The sequence below is a fragment of the Hyla sarda genome, chromosome 2 (assembly GCF_029499605.1).
Source record: "Hyla sarda isolate aHylSar1 chromosome 2, aHylSar1.hap1, whole genome shotgun sequence".
NCBI classification, from domain to species: Eukaryota; Metazoa; Chordata; class Amphibia; order Anura; family Hylidae; genus Hyla; species Hyla sarda.
Genome location: NC_079190.1, coordinates 486,807,236 through 486,831,893, shown reverse-complemented (window position 1 = coordinate 486,831,893; position 24,658 = coordinate 486,807,236). Strand labels below are relative to the sequence as shown.

The window sequence follows — 24,658 nt, the reverse complement described above, 5'->3', positions numbered from 1 at the left end:
TCATCCATATATAGAAGCATTAAAGTCAATCAGCTGTTTCTCTCTGATGTCAGACATCACTATTACAGGTGCATAAAGGCTCTTATTGTAGACTCCTAGAGTCAGAAGGCCCATGTCTGTCTATCCTGTACATCAGTGGTCTCCAACCTGCGGACCTCCAGATGTTGCAAAACTACAACTGCCAGCATGCACGGACAGCCGTTGGCTGTCCGTGCATGCTGGGAGTTGTAGTTTTGCAACATCTGGAGGTGCGCAGGTTGGAGACCTCTGCTGTAGAGGATTCTCCCATCATTCCAACATCAGCTGACCCGCAGGCTGCCATGTCCGCTGATAAGTAACCAGGCGGCTTCTGCACACAGACAATGTGACTGTAACCTAATAGATAAGGAATCACACCCAGGGCTGAGCGCCGCTCACACACCCCAGTTCACTTAAGGGACACCAGGAACTTTTCTGTTTGAGTCACAAACCTTGTATAGTGTGAACCGAACCCTAGATCTATTGAAGCAGTGCCATCTTTGAAGACGTATGTACCCACTCTTTTTAATAGATGCCCTGTAATAGCCTTTTATTGCTTCCTGCCAAATGTCAGTGATCACAGCATCAAAACCACCCAGTGTCATCTCATCCACCATAGGTCCTGGACATTGTAAAGAGACTACGGTGTCCCCATCCACCACATAGGTGACCATGGTGTCCCCTCCAACACAGAGGCCGCTATGGTGTCCACAACAAACACAGAGGTCACCATGATGTCCTCATCAACACAGAGACTGCCATAGTGTCATCATCCAACACCGCCACGGTGTCCCCATCCAACACAGAGGCCACCATAGTGTTCCTATCCAATACAGAGACCGCCATAGTGTCATCATCCAACACCACCACGGTGTCCCCATCCAACACAGAGGCCACCATAGTGTCATCATCCAAAACAGAGGTCGCCATGGTGTCCTCATCCAACACCGCTGCCGCCATGGTGTCCCCTCCCTCCACTGCACAGGCCGCTATTGTGTCTTCATCCAACACAGAGACCGCCATGGTGTCCCTATCCAATACAGAGGCCGCCATGGTTTCATCATCCAACACCGCCGCCTCCATGGTGTTTCCATTCAACACATAGGCCGCCATGGTGTCCCCACCCTCCACTGCAGAGGCCGCCATGGTGTCCACATCCAATACAGAGGCCGCCATGGTGTCCCTATCCAATACAGAGGCCGCCATGGTGTCCCTATCCAATACAGAGGCCGCCATGGTGTCCCTATCCAATACAGAGGCCACCATGGTGTCCCTATCCAATACAGAGGCCACCATGGTGTCCCTATCCAATACAGAGGCCACCATGGTGTCCCTATCCAATACAGAGGCCACCATGGTGTCCCTATCCAATACAGAGGCCACCATGGTGTCCCTATCCAATACAGAGGCCACCATGGTGTCCCTATCCAATACAGAGGCCACCATGGTGTCCCTATCCAATACAGAGGCCACCATGGTGTCCCTATCCAATACAGAGGCCACCATGGTGTCCCTATCCAATACAGAGGCCACCATGGTGTCCCTATCCAATACAGAGGCCACCATGGTGTCCCTATCCAATACAGAGGCCACCATGGTGTCCCTATCCAATACAGAGGCCACCATGGTGTCCCTATCCAATACAGAGGCCACCATGGTGTCCCTATCCAATACAGAGGCCACCATGGTGTCCCTATCCAATACAGAGGCCACCATGGTGTCCCTATCCAATACAGAGGCCACCATGGTGTCCCTATCCAATACAGAGGCCACCATGGTGTCCCTATCCAATACAGAGGCCGCCATGGTGTCCCTATCCAATACAGAGGCCGCCATAGTGTCATCATCCAACACAGAGGCCGCCATAGTGTAATCATCCAACACCACCAAAGCCATGGTGTCCCCATCCAACACATAGGCCACCATGGTGTCCCTATCCAATACAGAGGCCGCCATAGTGTCATCATCCAACACCACCGCCGCCATGGTGTCCCCATCCAACACATAGGCCGACATGATGTCCCCTCCCTCCACCGCAGAGGCCGCCATGGTGTCCACAATCGACACAGAGGTCACCATGGTGTCCTCATCCAACACAGAGGTCGCCATAGTGTCATCATCCAACACAGAGGCCGCCATGGTGTCCCCATTAAACACAGAGGCCGCCATGGTGTCCCCTCCACCACAGAGGCCGCCATGGTTGTCCCCTCCCTCGACCACAGAGGCCGCCATGGTTGTCCCCTCCCTCGACCACAGAGGCCGCCATGATGTCCCTATCCAATACAGAGGCCGCCATGGTGTCCCTATCCAACACAGAGACCGCCCTAGTGTCATCATCCAAAACCGCCGCCGCCGCCATGGTGTCCCTATCTAAAACAGACATGGCCATGGTGTCCCTAACACAGAGGCCGCCATTGTGTCCTCATCCACCGCAGAAAACGCCATGGTGTCTCCTTCCGCAGAGGCCGCCACGTTTACAGAGGCTGCCATGATTATCCTTCACCCAATAAAGAGGCCAACATAGGTTCCCCAGCACAAAGTTACATGAAGAATAGAAGACTGGTTACCACACAGCTTCATCTCCTCTGACTATAGTCACATCTCCATTAGTCTGTGCACACATCCCTGGTGGTCTCTATAAAATAGGGGCATACAGCAGCAGCGGAGCAGCCTTTGCCCTCAATGAAGTTTTCTATTAGTAACTGACCCACGACCAATGACATGTGTGACCGAAAAAACCCGAATGTTTAACCTAGATAGAAAAGAGGATTTTCTATCTGATCTAAAAGCTTTGAGAATGTTTATGGTCAAACCTGAAAGTTCACATTTATCCCAACCAGGGGGCCTCCAGCTGTTGCAAAACTACAACCCACAGCATGCCCGGACAGCCAACGGCTGTCCGGGCATGCTGGGAGTTGTAGTTTTGCAACAGCTGGAGGTACCCAGTCAAAGGGTAGATGGACCCACTTATCTCTCAAGGCAGCAAAGGATCCGTAACAGGTCTCATACTCTCCACCCCATCAATCCGGGTGATGTTTTCGTTTTATTTATTTTTTTCCCCTATTAACTTGCTACCAATGTTGTAATGCTGACCATGCAAACAGCAAAAGATAACTGTTGGCAGAGCGATCTATCCAAAACCACCTAAAGACGTGCACGCTCAGCTCGGCCGAGTGTGCATGCATTTCAAGTGGAAAAAAGGGGAGAAAGAAACTGCCACACTCCTGCCATACGACTATTTTTGGCTCTTAAAAGGAGTACTCCTGTGAAAAACTTTATTTTTTAAATGAACTAGTGCCAGAAAGTTAAACAGATTTGTAAATGACTTCTATTAAAAAATCTTAATCCTTTCAGTACTTATTAGCAGCTGTATTCTACAGAGGAAATTCTTTACTTTTTGAATGTCTTTTTTTGTCTTGTCCACAGTGCTCTCTGCTGACACCTCTGTCCATGTCAGGAACTGTCCAGAGAAGCATAGGTTTGCTATGGGGATTTTCTCCTGCTCTGGACAGTTCCTGATATGGGCATCAGGTGTCAGCAGAGAGCACTGTGGACAAGACAAAAAAATAAATTCAAAAAGTAAAATTTCCTCTGTAGCATACAGCTACTAATAAGTACTAAAAGGATTAAGATTTTTTAATAGAAGTCATTTACAAATCTGTTTAACTTTCTGGCACCAGTTCATTTAAAGAAAAGAAAAAAGTTTTCCACCGGAGTACCCCCTTTAACCCCTTAAGGACCAAGGACGTACCGGTACGTCCTTGGCCCTGCTCTTCTGATATAACATATCGTCATATCACAGCGGGCCCGGCGTCATAGTGAAGCCGGGACCCGCCTCTAATAGCGATCGCGGCGCTGCGCGCTATTAACCCTTTAGCCGCGCGGCTCAGCTCTCTAAAAGTGAAAGTTCCCGGCTAGCTCAGTCGGGCTGTTCGGGATAGCCGCGGCTAATCGCGGCATCCCGAACAGCTGACAGGACAGCGGGAGGGCCCCTTCCTGCCTCCTCGCTGTCCGATCGCCGAATGACTGCTCAGTGCCTGAGATCCAGGAATGAGCAGTCATGTGGCAGAATCGTTGATCACTGGTTTCTTATGAGAAACCAGTGATCAATGATAAAGATCAGTGTGTGCAGGGTTATAGGTCCCTATGGGAGCTATAACACTGCAAAAAAAAAGTGAATAAAGATCATTTAACTCCTCCCCTATTAAAAGTTTGAATCACCCCCTTTCCCAATAATAAAAAAAAAAAACAGTGTAAATAAAAATAAAAATATACATATATGGTATCACCGCGTGCGGAAATGTCCGAATTATAAAAATATATAATTAATTAAACCGCTCGGTCAATGGCGTGCGCGCAAAAAAATTCCAAAGTCCAAAATAGATCAATAAGTCCTATCAATGCAAAAATGTTACCGTTAAAAACTTCAGATCACGGCGCAAAAAATGAGCCCTCATACCGCCCCATACGCAGAAAAATAAAAAAGTTATAGGGGTCAGAAGATGACGATTTTAAACGTATTAATTTTCCTGCAAGTAGGGTATCATTTTAATTGTATGGACCTACAGAATAAATATCAGGTGTCATTTTTACCGAAAAATGTACTACGTAGAAACGGAAGCCCCCAAAAGTTACAAAATAGCGTTTTTTTTTCAATTTTGTCGCACAATGATTTTTTTTCCCGTTTCACCGTAGATTTTTGGGCAAAATGACTGAAGTCATTACAAAGTAGAATTGGTGGCGCAAAAAATAAGCCATCATATGGATTTTTAGGTGCAAAATTGAAAGAGATATGATTTTTTAAAGGTAAGGAGCAAAAAACGAAAATGCAAAAACGGAAAAACCCCCGGTCCTTAAGGGGTTAAGATAATTAAAGGGGTAACTCCACCCCCAATCCAAAGAATAGGGGATAAGATGTATGATCGCGGGGGTCCCGCCACTGGGGACTCCCGCGATCTCGGCTGCGGAACCCCAGATATCCGGTGCACAGAGTGAACTTCACTCCATGCCGGATGACTAGCGATGCGGCGCTGGAGGCTCGTGACAGGGTGTGGCGGTGACATAACGAGCCTCTGGTGCCGCAGCCGACGTTCTAAACTAACGCCAGGTGCTGCAGCAGAGATCGGGGGGGGGGGTCCCCGCGATTAGACATCTTATTCCCTATCCTTTGGATAGGGGATAAGATGTCTATGGGGCGGAGTACCCCTTTAATGATGAGCTCAGGAGTGTTATACTAGTTATAGTGAGGCAGATAATTTTTTACTTTTGAAATATTGTACTTTATATTAGTGGCAAATCTTTGTTGATTCAGGCATCATTTTTTTTTTTTAAAAACTCCAAAATATTGTGAAAAATTTGAAAATTTCTGGCTTTTTACATTTTTTTATGGCATTCACTGTACAGTAAAAAATGATGTTAATTTTATTCTGTGAGTTGGTACGATTATGGCGATACCCAATTTATATATCTTTTATGTTTTTTTTTCCTCTTCTCGACAAAATCCTTTTTTTTCCTCTTTTTTTCGTTGTCATGTGCTGACAGCCATAACTTTTTTATTTTTTGGGAGGGCTTTTTTTTTTGTTGGCGGGACAAGCTGTACTTTTATTGGTACCATTTTTTGCAATTCATGCTACCTTTTGATCTTTTTTATTCCGTGTTTTGGACCAAAATTGCAGGGTTTTTTATTTATTTATTTTTTGTTTGTTTTCTTACAGCGTTCACCATGCGGGATAAATACCATTATCATTTTATTCTACAAATCATCATGGATGTGGCAATACCTACTATGTATAGGTTTGGGTGGGTTTTTTTTTGTTATTTTTTTGGGTAATCATATAGTGTGGTATTTTTTATTTTATTTTTTTTATTACACTTTATTCATTTATTCAAAAACCTTTTTATTTTCACTTTACAGGTTATACTATGCTGCAGTACATCTGTACTGCAGCACAGTATAACAGTCAGTACTACACTAGCTAAGAGCTGGTGCAATCCCGCCTAAGGCTGGACCTCACAGGCTGCCGTACTAGGCAGACAGGAAGCCATCAGCTGGCCTCCTGCTGCCATGGCAACCAACAGGATCCCGAGATCGCATAGCGGGATCATCGTTGGTGGACAGGGGGGGCCCCCTCTCCCCGTCAACCCCATAGACTCTGTGATCAGGATTGATCATGGCATTTATGGGGGTTAATGCTGCAGATACCGGCGCGATCCCGGTCTAGGCCGCTGCGGCAGGACCCCGGCTGTGATTGACAGGCTAACTAGCTTGCAACTTGGACGTATGCATACGTCCTAGGGCAGGAAGAGGTTAAAGTGGCCGTTCCATGCAGGGAGCCGGGGCTCCGTTTGGGAAATTGCGGGGGGCCCCAGCGGTCAGACCCCCCGCAATCTAACACTTATCCCGTATCCTTAGGATAGGGGATAATATGTACATCCCGAAGCTATCATTAAAATGTTATGTTATCGCTCTCACACTCTCTAATACTGGTCACTGGAAGTTCAATATGGCGCCTCATGGCTAAAAAAAAACAAAAACGCTCCGAGGATCTAAAAAATTAAAAAAGAATTGTTGCTCTACATAAAGATGGCCTAGGCCAGTGGTCTCCAACCTGCGGACCTCCAGATGTTGCAAAATTACAATTCCCAGCATGCCCGGACAGCCGTTGGCTGTCCGGGCATGCTGGGAGTTGTAGTTTTGCAACAGCTGGAGATCCCCAGGTCACAAGAAAGTTCTCCTAAGTGAGGAAATTGAAAGCAATTAATATGGCCGCCCATAGACTGGCACAAAGTAACAGCTGTGGCACCTGGAGCATCAACGCCAACCCACACACCAGAGACAATGGGCACAGTTATCATAACCACATCAAGTATTATGCCCTGAGTGCCAAATCCTGTCAGGGCATGATGGGTATTGTAGTTATGCAACTGCTGGAGCCACAAGTTGGGAACAGGTACAGAGAGGAAGGTGTCAAATAGAAGACCATATGTTATGGCTACACATACAGAAGTGGCATCAGATTTACCATCAAATCACTGATCCCTAGAGATGCCGATCCATCACCTATCAAATCACTGATCCCTACAGATGCCGATCCATCACCTATCAAATCACTGATCCCTACAGATGCCGATCCATCACCTATCAAATCACTGATCCCTACAGATGCCGATCCATCACCTATCAAATCACTGATCCCTACAGATGCCGATCCATCACCTATCAAATCACTGATCCCTACAGATGCCGATCCATCAACTATCAAATCACTGATCCCTATAGAAGCCGATCCACCACCTATCAAATCACTGATCCCTACAGATCCCGATCCACCACCTATCAAATCACTGATCCCTACAGAAGCCGATCCACAACCTATCAAATCACTGATCCCTACAGAAGCCGATCCATCACCTATCAAATCACTGATCCCTACAGAAGCCGATCCATCACCTATCAAATCACTGATCCCTACAGAAGCCGATCCATCACCTATCAAATCACTGATCCCTACAGATGCCGATCCATCACCTATCAAATCACTGATCCCTACAGAAGCCGATCCATCACCTATCAAATCACTGATCCCTACAGAAGCCGATCCATCACCTATCAAATCACTGATCCCTACAGATGCCGATCCATCACCTATCAAATCACTGATCCCTACAGATGCCGATCCATCACCTATCAAATCACTGATCCCTACAGATGCCGATCCATCACCTATCAAATCACTGATCCCTACAGATGCCGATCCATCACCTATCAAATCACTGATCCCTACAGATGCCGATCCATCAACTATCAAATCACTGATCCCTACAGAAGCCGATCCATCACCTATCAAATCACTGATCTCTACAGATGCCGATCCATCAACTATCAAATCACTGATCCCTACAGAAGCCGATCCATCAACTATCAAATCACTGATCCCTACAGATGCCGACCCATCACCTATCAATTCCCTGATCCCTAGAGATACCGATCCATCAACTACCCAATCACTGATCCCTACAGATGCCAATCCATCAACTACCCAATCACTGATCCCTACAGATGCCAATCCACAACCTATCAAATCACTGATCCCTACAGATGCCGACCCATCACCTATCAATTCCCTGATCCCTAGAGATACCGATCCATCAACTACCCAATCACTGATCCCTACAGATGCCAATCCATCAACTACCCAATCACTGATCCCTACAGATGCCAATCCATCAACTACCCAATCACTGATCCCTACAGATGCCAATCCACAACCTATCAAATCACTGATTCCTACAGATGCCGATCCATCACCTATCAAATCACTGATCCCTACAGACGCCTACCCATTACCTATCAAATCACTGATCCCTACAGATGCCAATCCACAACCTATCAAATCACTGATCCCTACAGATGCCAATCCACAACCTATCAAATCACTGATCCCTACTGATCCCGATCCACAACCTATCAAATCACTGATCCCTACAGAAGCCGATCCATCACCTATCAAATCACTGATCCCTACAGAAGCCGATCCATCACCTATCAAATCACTGATCCCTAGAGGTGCCGATCCATCAACTATCAAATCACTGATCCCTACAGATGCCGATCCATCACCTATCAAATCACTGATCCCTACAGATGCCGATCCATCAACTATCAAATCACTGATCCCTACAGATGCCGATCCATCAACTATCAAATCACTGATCCCTACAGAAGCCGATCCATCAACTATCAAATCACTGATCCCTACAGAAGCCGATCCATCACCTATCAATTCCCTGATCCCTAGAGATGCCGATCCACCACCTATCAAATCACTGATCCCTACAGATGCCGATCCATCAACTACCCAATCACTGATCCCTACAGATGCCAATCCACAACCTATCAAATCACTGATTCCTACAGATGCCGATCCATCACCTATCAAATCACTGATCCCTACAGACGCCTACCCATTACCTATCAAATCACTGATCCCTACAGATGCCAATCCACAACCTATCAAATCACTGATCCCTACAGATGCCGATCCATCAACAATCAATTCCCTGATGCCTACAGATCCCGATCCATCACCTATCAATTCACTGATCCCTAGAGAAGCCGATCCATCACCTATCATATCACTGATCCCTACAGATGCCGATCCACAACCTATCAAATCACTGATCCCTACAGATGCCGATCCATCACCTATCAAATCACTGATCCCTACAGACGCAGACCCATCACCTATCAAATCACTGATCCCTACAGATGCCGATCCATCACCTATCAAATCACTGATCCCTACAGACGCCGACCCATCACCTATGAAATCACTGATCCCTACAGAAGCCGATCCATCACCTAATCAAATCACTGATCCCTAGAGATGCCGATCCATCACCTATCAAATCACTGATCCCTAGAGATGCCGATCCATCACCTATCAAATCACTGATCCCTAGAGATGCCGATCCATCACCTATCAAATCACTGATCCCTAGAGATGCCGATCCATCACCTATCAAATCACTGATCCCTACAGAAGCCGATCCACCACCTATCAAATCACTGATCTCTAGAGATGCCGATCCATCACCTATCAAATCACTGATCCCTACAGAAGCTGATCCATCACCTATCAAATCACTGATCCCTAGAGATGCCGATCCATCACCTATCAATTCCCTGATCCCTACAGATCCAGAGCCATTATCTAACTGATCCCACTCATCATTACAGATACAGATCCATAAACTCAACGGATCCCTGTAGATGCATCAACTGCACGGATCCCTAAAGATGCAGATCCATTATCTCACTGATCTCTACAGATGCATCAATCATAATCTAACTGATCCCTAGAGATCAAAATCCAACATCTCATCGATTTCTACAGATCCATCATCATCTCACTTACCCCTGTAAAGGCAAATCTATTATTTTACTGATCCATCAGCTCTCGGGTCCCTACAAATCCATCATCTTACTGATCCATACAAATCCATCATCTTACTGATCCATACAAATCCATCATTTATCCAATCCCTACAGATCCATCATCTCACTGACCCCTACAGATCCATCATCTTACTGATCCATACAGATCCATCATGTATCCAATCCCTACAGATCCACCATCTCACTGACCCCTACAGATCCATCATCTCACTGATCCCTACAGATCCATTATCTCACTGATCAATCATCTTTCTGACCCTTACCGATCCATCATCTCACTGATCCCTACAGATCCATCATATCTCTGATCCCTACAGATCCATCATCTCACTGATCCCTACAGATCCATCATCTCACTGATGCCTACAGATCCATCATCTCACTGATGCCTACAGATCCATCATCTCACCGATCTCTACAGATCCATCATCTCACCGATCCCTACAGATCCATCATCTCACTGATCCCTACAGATCCATCATCTCACTGATCCCTACAGATCCATCATCTCACCGATCCGTCATCTCTCCGATCCCTACAGATCCATCATCTCACCGATCCATCATCTCTCCGATCCCTACAGATCCATCATCTCTCCGATCCCTACAGATCCATCATCTCTCCGATCCCTACAGATCCATCATCTCTCCGATCCCTACAGATCCATCATCTCACCGATCCCTACAGATCCATCATCTCACCGATCCCTACAGATCCATCATCTCACCGATCCCTACAGATCCATCATCTCACTGATCCCTACAGATCCATCATCTCACTGATCCCTACAGATCCATCATCTCACTGATCCCTACAGATCCATCATCTCACTGATCCCTACAGATCCATCATCTCACTGATCCCTACAGATCCATCATCTCACTGATCCCTACAGATCCATCATCTCACTGATCCCTACAGATCCATCATCTCACTGATCCCTACAGATCCATCATCTCACTGATCCCTACAGATGCAGAAGTAACATTCCATCCAACACCAACGTGAAATAAATATTACAGTAAAATTCTATGTGATGCTGACTACTACCACCCCCATCATCTCCGGGACACTGCAGACATGTGACCCCTATGGGCTGTGTCCTCTATCGTCTCTCAGGGTGTTAGTAATGACACCCAGTTAACCCTTCCATCCCTTCTGCCTGCAGATGATATATAGGAGGCAGTGAGCGGTCATCTCCTCCTCCCCCCTCCTCATGATGAATGAGTGCACACCCGGGTAGGGGTCACACTGCGCTCTCCCGTTGGTCGGGGCCCTCACCTCATAGCGATCGGTGCAGTTATCGTTTGGCCCCCAGACGGCGGCTCCGGTGAGACATGAGCTCCTGTGTGCAGGACGGGAGTCACAGCGCCCCTCACCCGCAGCACCTCCCAGCTCCAACCTACTACGACAACACACCATAACCCGCTCGCTGACGCCCTAACGGCCGCCGACCAATCCGCTTTCACCCAAGCCACGCCCAACCTCAGCATCCGCCTATCACTGGCCTCGTTCCATTCCTCGACTAGCTGCGGCAATCCTTTGACGTCATCAGCGGAGAGCCCGCACCACGTGATTGCGACAACATCCAACAGCGGCCATTTCTAGTCTGGGCGCTAAGCCCTCTTTGCCGTCTTGAGACGTTCACGTCACACGGTAGGCTTCCATACTGATTTATAATACTTCAACGGTTTTATTTCTTGTATTAATATCGGGCGCCTGAATGGTGAAGAGCCGCCTTCATCTCACGGGGTGAAAACAAGATTTCACTTACTGGGAAGGGGAAGAAATAATTAAAATACCAAATAATTTTTGCTGTAGGAACAGCCTTGACGATAAGCCGTAAAGTATTTGACCGTTGCCAGGTTGCAAAATGGCCGTTGGGCGGTACGTGCTCTGTCACATGACCTGTGACGCATTCTCCGAGGGAGTCAGTGCTGATGTTGTGCAGATGTGGCCCCGCCTACTTCTCGGCCCGTTATTTTGCTTCACAGTTCTTGAATACTCCAGCTTTATTGTTAGCATTGCTACACAAATGGGAAACAGGACCTGAGCAGCTTATATATATATATATATATATATATATATATATATATATATATATATATTCACAAGAAGAACTCCCAAACCCTAAGGGCAGTTTTTCCCAACCAGTGTGTCTCCAGCTGCTGCAAAACTACAACTTTCAGCATGCCTGGACAGCCAAAGGCTGTCCAGGCATACTGGAAGTTGTAGTTTTGCAACAGCTGGAGGTACACTCGTTGGGAAACACTGTCATAGAATAACACAACAGGGATCTGTTATGGAGAATCATTGATTTGTAGTTTTTAAGGCATGCTGGGAGTTGTAGTTTTGCAACAGCTGGAGGTACACTGGTTGGGAAACACTGTCATAGAATAACACAACAGGGATCTGTTACGGAAAATTATTGATTTGTAGTTTTTAAGGCATGCTGGGAGTAGTTTTGCGACAGCTGGAGGCACACTGGTTGAGAAACACAATTATAGAATAACACACCAGCCATCTGTTATGGAGAAACGTTGATATATAGTTTTTGAGACATGCTGGGAGTTGTAGTTTTGCAACAGCTGGAGGCACACTGGTTAAGAAAGGGGTTACACAGGGTAGATTAATTAAATAGGTACTTGGGGCATAGGCAATAAAGGGGGCTACACCAGGAAGAACAACCTATATGGGGGGGGGGGGGTATGGTCAACAGAGGGGGCTACACAAAGTAAAGGAACCAATATAAGCACCTGGGGCATGGATCATAGAGGAAGCCATACAAGAAGGGAAACTATAATGGGCACCTGGGGCATAAAAGGGGGCTTCACAAAGAAGAGGAATTAGTATGGATACTTGGGGTAAATAAACTAAAATGGGTACTGTTCAGGGGCTACATGAGAAAGAGGAACTAATATGGGTACCTGGCGCATGGCTAATGAAGAAGGCTACACGAGGAAAAGGAACTAATGTGGACATCTGGAGCATAGGCAATAAAGGGGGCTACATGAGGTAGAGGAATTATTATGAGTACTTGGGGCAACCTGACCACCCAGTATAGACCGGTGTCTCTCTATGCCGATCTAAAAAGTGGGCAAGGTTCCACTTTGTCTTCGCAGAATGATGGGATCTACAAAATATTAGGCAGGTGCTTTTAATGTGTAATCATCGTATAATATCATTGTGTAATCATTTGTGGTAGAGGGTGTGATGCAAAGGGCAGATGGAATTACCCTAGGGGTGGATGGCATTAACCCCTTGTATTCGTGACGCCAGGGTGTGGTTTATCCTCAATACCACCCAAAGGTATACCGCTAGATCCTGGGCTAGGCATGGGGGCAATAATGACTCAGACGCCAAGTTACGGATAACGGTAGCTTTACTGAGGGTAGACAGATGGTAAAGTCTATACAGTTCAGCCAGGGCCCACGGAGGTGATCAGGGATTTAGAGACGTTAAGGGCTTGCTGGGGCTTGTAGTAGATGGGGTCAATTTAATGCAGGCCATGTTGGTTTGATAAATGGTGACTGACTTGACTGATGACTGACAATACTGAGACTGTGGCTTACTTGTAGCTGCTTGTGGTTGCAGACTGGACTTCAGGCCTCCTATTGTCAAGGATGGCTCGAGGAGAGGCTTTCATCTGTGATTGACTGTGCTGTTATATACTGCTAAGTGTCGACACAAGGGATATACACCAGACAGGATGTTGGTATAATATCTCCTTTCTCAGCATACTTGCAGCTGCCCCAAAGGAGTTCTGTTTAATCCAGGAAGTACATTTAGTTTTTACATTTGACAAGAGAGTAGGCTTAGTTATGACGTCAAAATCAGCATGTTACATTTTTATTGGTTGTTTGATTATTGCGTCCGTATATATTAGCATATCTAGCGTCCATTCATTTCTTGGCAGAAGTTCCTCTACCGGGAAATTCCAGAGTTCTCTTTCCGTCAGATATTTTGTCTTTCACTCCTTATCTCGGTCGTGCCGGCGTCATGGCCTCCATCATAGTCACGAGCAGATTGCAAGCTGGTTTATGGGTTAAAGGAGTACTCCGTCACGCACTTTTTTCCTTTTATCGCGTCCGGGCTGCAAAATAAAAGAAAACACACTTTCTCTTACCTGCCAATGAGCCCCCGGAGCTCCGGTACAGGTGTTCGGTGCCCGAGCTGTATTCTTCTTACTTCCTGTTAGCCCGGCACGTCACACGGAGTTTCAGCCTATCACCGGCCGAGGCGGGACATCGCTGCGGCCGGTGATACGCTGAAGCTCCGTGTGACGTGCCGGGCTAACAGGAAGTAAGAAGAATACAGCCCGGGGACCGAACACCTGTACCGGAGCTCCGGGGGCTCGTTGGAAGGTAAGAGAAAGTGTGTTTTCTTTTATTTTGCAGCCCGGACAGGATAAAAGGAAAAAAGTGCGTGCCGGAGTACTCCTTTAAGGGGTTGGTAAAATTTTTCCATCAGCAATGGCATATTAGTATTAATATATTGATCAGTCATCAGAAACATAAGGGTCATCCCTATCACTATGACTCTGGACACTCTCTAGGACTCGACTTGACCTCAGCAAAGACTTGTAAGGAAAGAGAGAGAAGCTCCACCCAGGGCTTATATGGGGGAGACTAGCAGGGAGCCCATAGGTCACCCCTGGGATCACCTGGTCATTGGTACCTCCTGGGTAACAATCACATGACAAATCACATGGTAAACAGTCTTAAAGTGACAACGCTTCCTGAACACATTACATAGTATAATACATTAGAAACATTTTTACATGGGGGGGGGGGGACAGATGCAGGGGGTACCAGGGGACACTGTAGGGAGGCTGCCTGACAGGACAGCAGGAGTACAGGGTAACACCTCCCGTACTGGGCCACCACTCATTTTTATATGCCATTTTGGTATATTTGGTGCAATGTGACCATGTTTGCATTACTAAAACACAGTATTAAACCATACTGTGTCGTAAAAACAAAAGCAGTCTCAAAAACTACAAATAATAATTCTTTATTTATATAGCGTACACAGATTCTGCAGCGCTGTACACTCAAATAGGTCCCTGTGTTAATCTATTACGGTGTTTCCCAATAAGTGTACCTCCAGCTGTTGCAAAACTACAACTCCCAGCATGCCCGGACAGCCTTCGGCTGTCCGGGCATGCTGGGAGTTGTAGTTTTGCAACTGCTGGAGGCACGCTAGTGGGAAAAACACTGTTGTAAGACAATCGCCCTGTCTTTTCGCAACCATAGCAGACGGCTGTGACAATGGAGGGTTAATGGTTGATCTCCTCCCTTCGTACTCTCTGCTCCTCCTCTTCCAGTTTCCTCCAGGACCATTCAGCAACAATACGAAGAATTCTCATTTCTTCAGCTGAGAGGCCAGAGGGTGCGGAGAGGCTGGAGCAGGGCCCGGCTGACAAGGGTTCCTGTTTTTGCGCCCTGTTCTGCTGACACAGCAGCTCTGGGCTGTTTTCCGCATTCCAGATCTATGTCATATTCAATCGCCCTGGAAGCCTGAGACCTGAGCCGGCCGGGTATTTATACTGTGCATTTCCTGGGTCACCCCATCACTCTGTCTTAGGCTAGGTTCACACTACAGAACTACAGCCAACAGCTGTACGGGCATGCTGGGAGTTGTAGTTTTATTTATTTATATAGCGCCTACAGATTCCGCAGCGCTTACAATTATGGGGTACAAACAAAGACAATTGTAGAAATTTATGTATGATGTTGTAGAAATTTCTACAATTAATCCAAATTTTTGCACCAAATGACAAATCAGTTTTGCACCAAATGACAAATGTTTGTGCCACTTTTCACATTTTTATTAATGGTAACACTTAATGGCGGATTAATTGCAGAAATTTCTACAACATCATACATAAATTTCTACAATAACATACATTTCTACACCAACAACATTAATGTCTACAACATTCTGTGAACATACTCCAACATGGCAGGGGAGGATTAAAGGGGTACTCCACTGGAAAATGATTTTGGTGCCAGAAAGTTAAACAGATTTGTAAATTACTTCTATTAAAAAATCTTAATCCTTCCAGTATTTATCAGCTGCTGTTATGCTCTACAGGAAGTTCTTTTCTTTTTGAATTTCCTTTCTGCCTGACCACAGTGCTCTCTGCTGACACATCTGTCCATTTTAGGAACTGTCCAGAGTAGGAGCAAATCCCCATAGAAAACCTCTCCTGCTCCGGACAGTTCCTAAAATAGACAGAGGTGTCAGCAGAGAGCACTGTGGTCAGGCAGAAAGGAAATTCAAAAGGAAAATAACTTCCTATGGTTCATAACAGCAGCTGATAAGTACTGGAAGGATTAAGAATTTTTTAATAGAAGTAATGTACAAATCTGTCTAACTTTCTGGCACCAGTTGATTTAAAAATAAAAAAATGTTTTCCAGGGGAGTACCCCTTTAATAACACTAATACGCTACTCTTTGGCTATGTCCATACCACGTTTTTTTCCATGTGTATTTTTAAAACAGCGTTCTGCACCCATATACATGGTTATATTCCCACAAGCCACATCCTGTTGATTCCAATGGGAAATACGGGACGGTGTGCATTTTAACACTGCTGAATTGAATTACATGTAATGTGCCAGTTCTTTGATGTGTATTGGACTGTATACTAATAAAAACATTTAGAATAGTCAAAATATGTTTCAAAAAGTGGTGCGAATTAAAAAAAAATACACATAAATCTAGCTTTTTTTTCTTCTAAAGATCATATTAGATTTGCACCATTTTCTGTCTTTTGCGCTCAAATCTAACAGATACAAGCGACCAGATATGAAAAAAATCATAAATTATTGAGCAATTATTATTATTATTTTTTTTTTAAACTTAAATATTAATTAATAATGTTTTCTTCATTGACGGGGGCAGAACGTGGAAAGCGCTAGGTCAGACCGGAAATGCGCCATCTCCATAGACGGCAATGCGTTTCCAAGTGGATTCCACCTTAAGAATTGACATGTCAACTCTTTCATCGACCTCTGTAAAATCCTGTCAACTTTACTATATTTTTACAGATTATTGGTTGTGTGGGAATAACCATTGATGGCAAAATCAGTGTTATTAAAGTCCAACCACTGACATCTCCACCGATCATAACCCATACTACTCTTGCAAGAAAGAAGATATCATACAGCAGCATCCAGTCTAAAAAGTTATGACTGCCAAAATGCCATGAGGTTAAAATAAGAAAAAAAAAAAACAGTCCTAGCTGATCGGTGGGGGTCCAACCGGTCATAACAATAAAGGTCAATTGTCAACCAAAAAAGACAAAAAGGAGCACTCCATGGTGCAATAAATAACATATGTGGAAACGCTAGTGATGATAGAGCGCTTACCAATGTAAGTTGTGCAAATGCCAGCACAACTTGGATGATAGCATGAAGCAGATCCCTCTGCTGCCACTCCACAATAAAAGCAATATAAAAAAACAGCGACCTCCAGACCAGTGGATAGTAGGGCGCTGAGGGACCAGGCAACAGTTGAAGCAATCAGCTTTATTCCCAACATGCAACGCGTTTCGCGCTAGTGCGCTTCATCAGGCATGCCTGATGAAGCGCACTAGCGCGAAACGCGTTGCATGTTGGGAATAAAGCTGATTGCTTCAACTGTTACCTGGTCCCTCAGCGCCCTACTATCCACTGGTCTGGAGGTCGTTGGTTTTTTAAATTGTCAACCAAGGCATTATTCATTCTCTATGGGGCCAAGCACTGACCTCTTCAAAGTTTGGATCCCCATAGAGAATGAATGCAGTGGTGTTTGAACATGCAGAGTATCACCCCATTCACTCCGGACATTTCACCTTCGCACTCAGAACAATTCACCTTCCTTCTTGTGATCGAATATTCTTGGAGTAAATCCCTCTGAATAGTCATGGTCACTTGAAAAGAAACTTTTGACACATTATAGAAAAATAAAATCTTTTGACTTGTCTGTACAACATGTCAATTTTATGTTTAAATCTTTTGCATAATTATTGATTGATTTTTCTTTTCTATATTCTAAATCGTTCTTTTTCATAGTTTCCTTTGCTCCCTAGGTCAGCATGAAAGGGTTATTCTACAGACTGACCACCTCCCAGGATGAGGAGTCATTTGTATTTCAGGAAAGGGTAAGTATTTTTTTAACATTTTTGTAATTCTTTACCTCAAGGGGGAACCCTTTGGCAAATTTTATTCATGCTATACTATATATATATATTTTTTTATACATATTGATTGTGTATAGCAGTGTTTTACAGTGTCTCCAGCTGTTGCAAAACTACAGATGTATTTCACTGGATTTCTTCTTTAACAAAGACTTACAGTGAATCTTCTTTGAGAAGACCACCCAAAAATTGCATTAAAAGTGGTCTTTGACTGGGGGTGGTCTTAGGGCTACTATGTATGTACCGTATGTATTTATGGTCGACTGAAAACACATTACAAGATGTCTGGTCTGGATAAGGGCTGGGTTCACATCACATTTTCTCCCATACGGGGGCGCATACGGCAGGGGGGAGCTAAAACCTCGTGCTCCCATATGCCTTTCTATGCGCTCCCGTATGTAATTCATTTCAATGAGCCGGCCTGAGTGAAACGTTCGGTCCGGTCGGCTCAATTTTGCGCCGTATGCGCTTTTACAACCGGACCTAAAACCGTGGTTGACCACAGTTTTAGGTCCGGGGAAAAAGCGCATACGGCGCAAAAATGAGCCGACAGGACCGAATGTTTCACTGCGGCCGGCTCATTGAAATGAATTACATACGGGAGCGCGAGGTTTTAGCTCCCCCCTGCCGTATGCGCTCCCGTATGGGAGAAAACGTGATGTGAACCCAGCCTAAAGAAGTGGTCTTCTTAAAGAGATGGTCCTTTAGAGAGTTTTACTGTATCAGTATCTGGTATTAAATCAATATAAGTCAAACATCCCCTTAGGGCCTAAGGGCTCTGTTATCACTTTTGTACAGTACTTAAATCAGCTGGTTTATGTGGTTATTATGATAATTTATGGCGTTCCACCATGATTTACGTAGCTTCAAGATTTCTTCATGTGTCTCAGGGACCTGTCCCATCTCCCAGCGAATATCACGTGAAGCTGCAAGTGAAAGCCTGTGCCCTGACTCCTATCAATACCAAGGTATCTGTAGGGGGGCTTTATTGTTAAGTATGGATGGGGGAGGGTCATGGTGGTAATATACACATAGGAATTTATAGCCAAATAGATAGATCCAAACATGGACCACAGAATCCTGGGATTGGCACATATGACAACACCTATTTATTGTAAGTGTGAAATTTGAGTTTCTTCACATCTTAAAGGGATATTCCAGTATATTTTTTTTCTTCAGACTTTGAGCCCATGATGCCAAGTTATAGTACAGTACAGTGGTCCCTCAAGTTACAATATTAATTGGTTCCAGGACGACCATTGTATGTTGAAACCATTGTATGTTGAGACCAGAGCTCTATGGAAACCTGGTAATTGGTTCTAAAGGCACCAAAATGTCATCCAAAAATAGGAAAAAGTGAAAATTAAAGAAAAATAAGTAGATAACTAATACAGATAAAGCAAATCCTTACATATAAAAGTAATAAAGATCTGCTGGGAGCTGTAAATCATTGTCTATGTCAGTGTTTCCCAAGCATGGAGCCCCTGGCTGTTGCAAAACTACAACACCCAGCATGCCTGGACAGCCGAAGGCTGTCCGGGCATGCTGCGAGTTGTAGTTTTGCAACAGCTGGGGGCACCCTGCTTGGGAAACACTGGTCTATGTAGAGGACAGGAGCTTCTTCAGGGTCCTGTACAGTACACACAATGTCCTAAAAAGTAACATGGAGTCGCCCGCACCTGGTGTCCAGAGGAGCAGGTAACCCTGGTACAGGTAAAGTGTACAGAACATGTAATACCTTCCTGTACTGTAGGGGGCGCTACTAGACATCAGTCAGTGCATACGCTTCAGTAATACAGAGGTTTTACCAGTGAATGCCTATTCTGATTGGTCGTTTCTTCCAGCCATTGACACGTTTCACAGATCTGGACTGTCCGTAGCATTGTATGTTGAGTCTGGTTTCAACTTACAATGGTCCAGAAAAGACCATTGTAGGTTGAAACTATTGTATGTTGAGGCCATTGTAAGTTGAGGGATCACTGTATAATATGCTTCTATTACCTCCGGGCGCCGCTTTGCCCTGTTTTCATGCACAGGACTCAGAAGTGCTATAGTGCAAGTCTTTTTATTTTACTGTTGTCTCTGACTTTTCCCAGCATTCCATGTGGTCCAGTCACATGGGGGAGATTTATATCAGAACTTGTCAAGAAGAAAAGTTGCTGAGTTGCCCCTAGCAACCAATCAGATAGCTTCTTTCATTTTTAACAAGGCCTCTGCAAAAGGAAAGAAGCGATCTGATTGGTTGCTAGGGGCAACTCAGCAACTTTTCCTCTGGACAGGTTTTGATAAACCCCCCCAAAATGGTCTCCATGTGGCTAAGCTGCAGTGGGTTGGTGGAAGGGATTTACTGAAGTAATGCTATCCACCCGCCCCATATATATTGAACCCACATTATATCACTTCCATAAACAGAAATTTTGGGTAGAAAGTGGTCACCATATTTATCGCCATTTGAATAGCAAATTGGGAGACCTTTTAAGCCCCACCCCCTGTCCTGCCATGATTAAAAATTCTGTAACAAATTGTCTCCCAACCAGGGTGCCTCCAGCTGTTGCAAAACTACAACTTCCAGCATGCCCGGACAGCCTTCGGCTGTCCGGGCATGCTGGGAGTTGTAGTTTTGTAACAGCTGGAGGCGCCAAGGTTGCAAAACACTGCCTTGTATAATAGCTTCTAAAGTAGAAGCTTCGAAGATTTGTTTTTATAATGGTGCATGTTTAAAGGGGTACTCCCGTGCAAAACTTTTATCTATTTATTTATTTTTGTAAATGAACTGGTGCCAGAAAGTTAAACAGATTTGTAAATGACTTCTATTAAAAAAAAAATCTTAATCCTTCCAGTACTTTTTAGGGGCTATATACAACAGAGGAAATGCTTTTCTTTTTGGATTTCTCTTCTGTCACGACCACAGTGCTCTCTGCTGACACCTTAGGAACTGTCCAGAGCAGCATATGTTTTCTATGGGGATTTTCTCCTGCTCTGGACAGTTCCTAAAATGGACAGCAGAGGTCAGCAGAGAGCACTGTGGTCGTGACAAAAGAGAAATCCAAAAAGAAAAACCTTTCCTCTGTAGTATACAGCCCCTAAAAAGTACTGTAAGGATTAAGATTTTTTTAATAGAAGTCATTTACAAATCTGTTTAAAGTTGATTTAAAATAAATAAATAAATAAATAAAAGTTTTTCACGGGAGTACCCCTTAACATTGCCCTGGTATACGAACGGTGTGTATACAGATTATATCATATGTACGGTAATTGTTGCCAAATTTCTGTAAATCTTTACTATCTTTTTCCGTATTTAGCTAATTTCAGCATTATATCAAAGCAAGGAATTTGTACCAGTGGGAAGAGATGTAGCTGGGATAATCTTGGAAGGTAAGTGGTGATGGAAATTATAAATATGAAGATATAACAGATTTGTAATTTTTTTTCCCCTCAGGAATTGGCAAGGTTATGGCTAGGGATGTTACAATACCGAAAAATAAATGAATAAATAAATAATTATATATCCTTTTCTCCTTCCATTCGCTCCTGGGTCTTCAAAAATGTTAAAAACTTTTTTTTTTATTTTTATTTACTCTAGTGGGGCCTAAGGTATCCTTCTTTAAACCAGATGATGAAGTTGTAGGTAAGTACACAATCATGTAAACACACTTTATTTTTCTGCATTTCAGATGTTTCTGACGGAAATCTTTTGCAATTCTGGTGATTTTATAGCCTATTGAACACGTCTGTGGAGGTTTCATCACTTTTATATCAACACAGAGATTATTTTTTTTGCACTTTTTTATGTTCAAACCATATTTTTTAAATACGGTACTATAGAGAAGCCAGTAGGACAAATGGCAAACACAAGCTTTGCATTGATAGAAACATCACTGATTCCAAAATTAGAAAAAAAATCTAAATTCTGTGTATGTTGACTACAATATTTTACTATAGACTTTAAAGGGTACCTTTCATCAAAAAAACTTTTGATATGTTATAGATTAATTTATGCAGAAAAAGCTTCTTTCTATTTAATTTTCCACTTTGAAAAAAATGACCACTAGAGGTCTCCCTAGTCTCCAGTCCTTTTTTTTTTTTATAGATTTCAGACTCATTATGGAGTCCTAAATCTCAGACTGCAGCCGGGACACAGACAAGCTCAGCACTGCTCCCTGCCTGTCAATCAGACAGGCAGGAGCCAGCACTGTGCTCATAGCACAGCAGGGCATACTCCTGACTGCCTTACTGCATGCCCTCATTCATTTTACTATCTGAGCTCCGATCTTTCTTCTCTCTGCACATGCAGTTGTAAACAGAGAGGAGAATATTCAGAGTTGCCAGCTGAGCTTGTCTGTGTCCTGGCTGCAGTCTGAGATTTAGGACTCCACATGAGTCTGAAATCTATAAAAAGGACTGGTAGGGAGAAAGTGGAAAATGAAAAAGAAAGAATCATATTTTTTAATAACCTGCAATTGTAAAGTTATTCTACATACATTAACCTATAATATATCCAAATTTTTTTTTGATGAAAGGTACCCTTTACAGCTGTGTTCACATGGCGAACATTTGTCAGACAGCGGGCGCAAGCAGAACATAGACCCGCTAGGACCACTCTGAAATGCAAAGTCTCTATTGACGACAATGCATTTCCTAGTGTATTCCACAAAAATAAGTGACATGTCAATTCTCTCTGTGGAGGTCGGAATCTGAATTTTTGCAGCAGATGTTTTCGCTACGGAAATTCCGTAGTGTGCACAGTGCAGTAGAATCCCATTGAAAAGAATGGGACTCTGCTGAAACAGAATTTCCATGCTGAATTTTTCCACAGGATTCCACTCAGAAATTTCGCCATATGAACATAGCCTAGGGGTAAGTTCACACGTGGCTGAATACATTTGGGTCATGGAATTGAATGGAGCCCTTACTGTTCTCTGCACAGATACACCGGCTTCTGAAATTTTACCAATGTATCTGTGCCTTGTGATGTGAACTCTGCCTTCAATGGGATTCTCCTGTACTGTGTACGCCACAGAATCTTCCCGCTGGAAATATCTGGTGCGAAAAATTCAAATTCCGGTCTCTGCAGAAAAAATAGACATGTCCATTCTTCCTGTAGAATCTACTCGGAAATGCGTTGCAGTCTATGGGGACGCCGCATTTCTGAGCGGTCCTAGCGCCAGCATGTCCGGATGGTCATTGTGCAAAAAATTAGCCATGTGAAAATGGCCTAAAGGGGGGAAGAACAAGGACTGACATTTAGATTAAGTGTCTTACTTTTTTTTGTCTTTAAGGAATTTTGCCTCTTGATTTTGAAGAGTCCGGCCTTTGTGACGTCATCTGGGTACATGAACATCATTTAGGTACGGTGTACGGAGAGTAGTTGTCTATACAACATGTATTTGCAGATTCACATGATCAGTGTTTGCATTGCTGATCTGGATCTGCAGAGACAGAATAGTAGCAATACTTTCCTTCACCTGGAGCAAGGTTCCAGTTCGCTGCCATACACCTTAGAACAGTGTTTTCCAAACAGTGTGTCTCCAGCTGTTGCAAAACTACAACTCCCAGCATGCCAGGACAGCCTTGGGCTATTGAGATCAATAGGGCAGTTTTTCCCAACCAGAGTGCCTCCAGCTGTTCCAAAACTACAACTCCCAGCATGCCCGGACAGCCTTTGGCTGTCCGGGCATGCTGGGTGTTGTAGTTTTGCAACAGCTGGAGGAACTTTGTTTGGAAAACACTGCCTTAGAAGTAGATTGATGGTGAAAATGACCCTTGAATTATCTGTATTTGCTGTTATAGTTGTTCAGACTGGGCATGCCTGGTCATGGATACCAGGTGAAGGTTGAAAGATATTTCTGAAATATCATTTGGGGACAATAAGTTCTTTCCTGAACGGATGGTCTGCTATACAACTATTGACCAAAAAGTTCAAACATGACTGAATTAATTCCATATCAGGAGAGTCTGAATCATTTGTTGTTAAATTTTACTCGATGAACAGTCGTTTTTACCCTTAATATAATGTGTATTATGTAAACATTTTTATAAAATAAATAAATATATAAATATGATATATATATATATATATATATATATATCTATTGTGGAAAGTAATGAACTAGGTGCCACTATTGTCCAGGCAGGTAACGGAAGGGTCAATACAGTATGTCAGTATTCGGAGAGCCCAAGTGTTGGGAAGGATAGCGATAATGGAGACTGTGTAAAAGTAGTAAGTCGTTGGTAGTAAGACTAGGATAAAGTGAAGCATAAATGCGTCACATAAATGGTCTAATAGAAGCGAAAAAAGATATCCGCACTCACCACCATATTAAAGGGGTATTCCAGGCAAAACCTTTTTTTATATATATCAACTGGCTCCGGAAAGTTAAACAGATTTGTAAATTACTTCTATTAAAAAATCTTAATCCTTCCAATAGTTATTCGCTTCTGAAGTTTTATGTCTAACTGCTCAATGATGATGTCACGTCCCGGGAGCTGTGCATGAT

At 44.0% G+C, this 24,658-nt stretch overlaps 2 protein-coding genes across 11 annotated transcripts in view; one reads left to right on the top strand and one right to left on the bottom strand.

Annotated features, from left to right (window-relative positions):
- Window positions 1-11,811, bottom strand: part of ITSN1 (intersectin 1) — a 193,420-nt gene extending 181,609 nt beyond the window's left edge. For 3 of the 6 annotated variants that reach the window (XM_056559558.1, XM_056559561.1, XM_056559562.1), the window contains exon 1: window positions 11,258-11,405. The gene's annotated coding sequence lies outside the window, so the exon portion shown is untranslated. Of the gene's footprint in view, window positions 1-11,257; window positions 11,407-11,750 lie in introns of those variants that run through there. The other 3 variants (XM_056559559.1, XM_056559560.1, XM_056559563.1) reach the window with 3 other exon arrangements.
- Window positions 11,496-24,658, top strand: part of CRYZL1 (crystallin zeta like 1) — a 40,086-nt gene continuing 26,923 nt past the window's right edge. The window contains exons 1-6 of one of the 5 annotated variants that reach the window (XM_056559565.1): window positions 11,496-11,632; window positions 18,054-18,125; window positions 19,052-19,129; window positions 21,464-21,536; window positions 21,745-21,789; window positions 23,441-23,509. In XM_056559565.1, the coding sequence (XP_056415540.1) occupies window positions 18,060-18,125; window positions 19,052-19,129; window positions 21,464-21,536; window positions 21,745-21,789; window positions 23,441-23,509 (331 nt within the window). In that variant the 5' untranslated portion in view covers window positions 11,496-11,632; window positions 18,054-18,059. Of the gene's footprint in view, window positions 11,633-12,730; window positions 13,124-15,256; window positions 15,516-18,036; window positions 18,126-19,051; window positions 19,130-21,463; window positions 21,537-21,744; window positions 21,790-23,440; window positions 23,510-24,658 lie in introns of those variants that run through there. The other 4 variants (XM_056559564.1, XM_056559569.1, XM_056559566.1 and 1 more) reach the window with 4 other exon arrangements.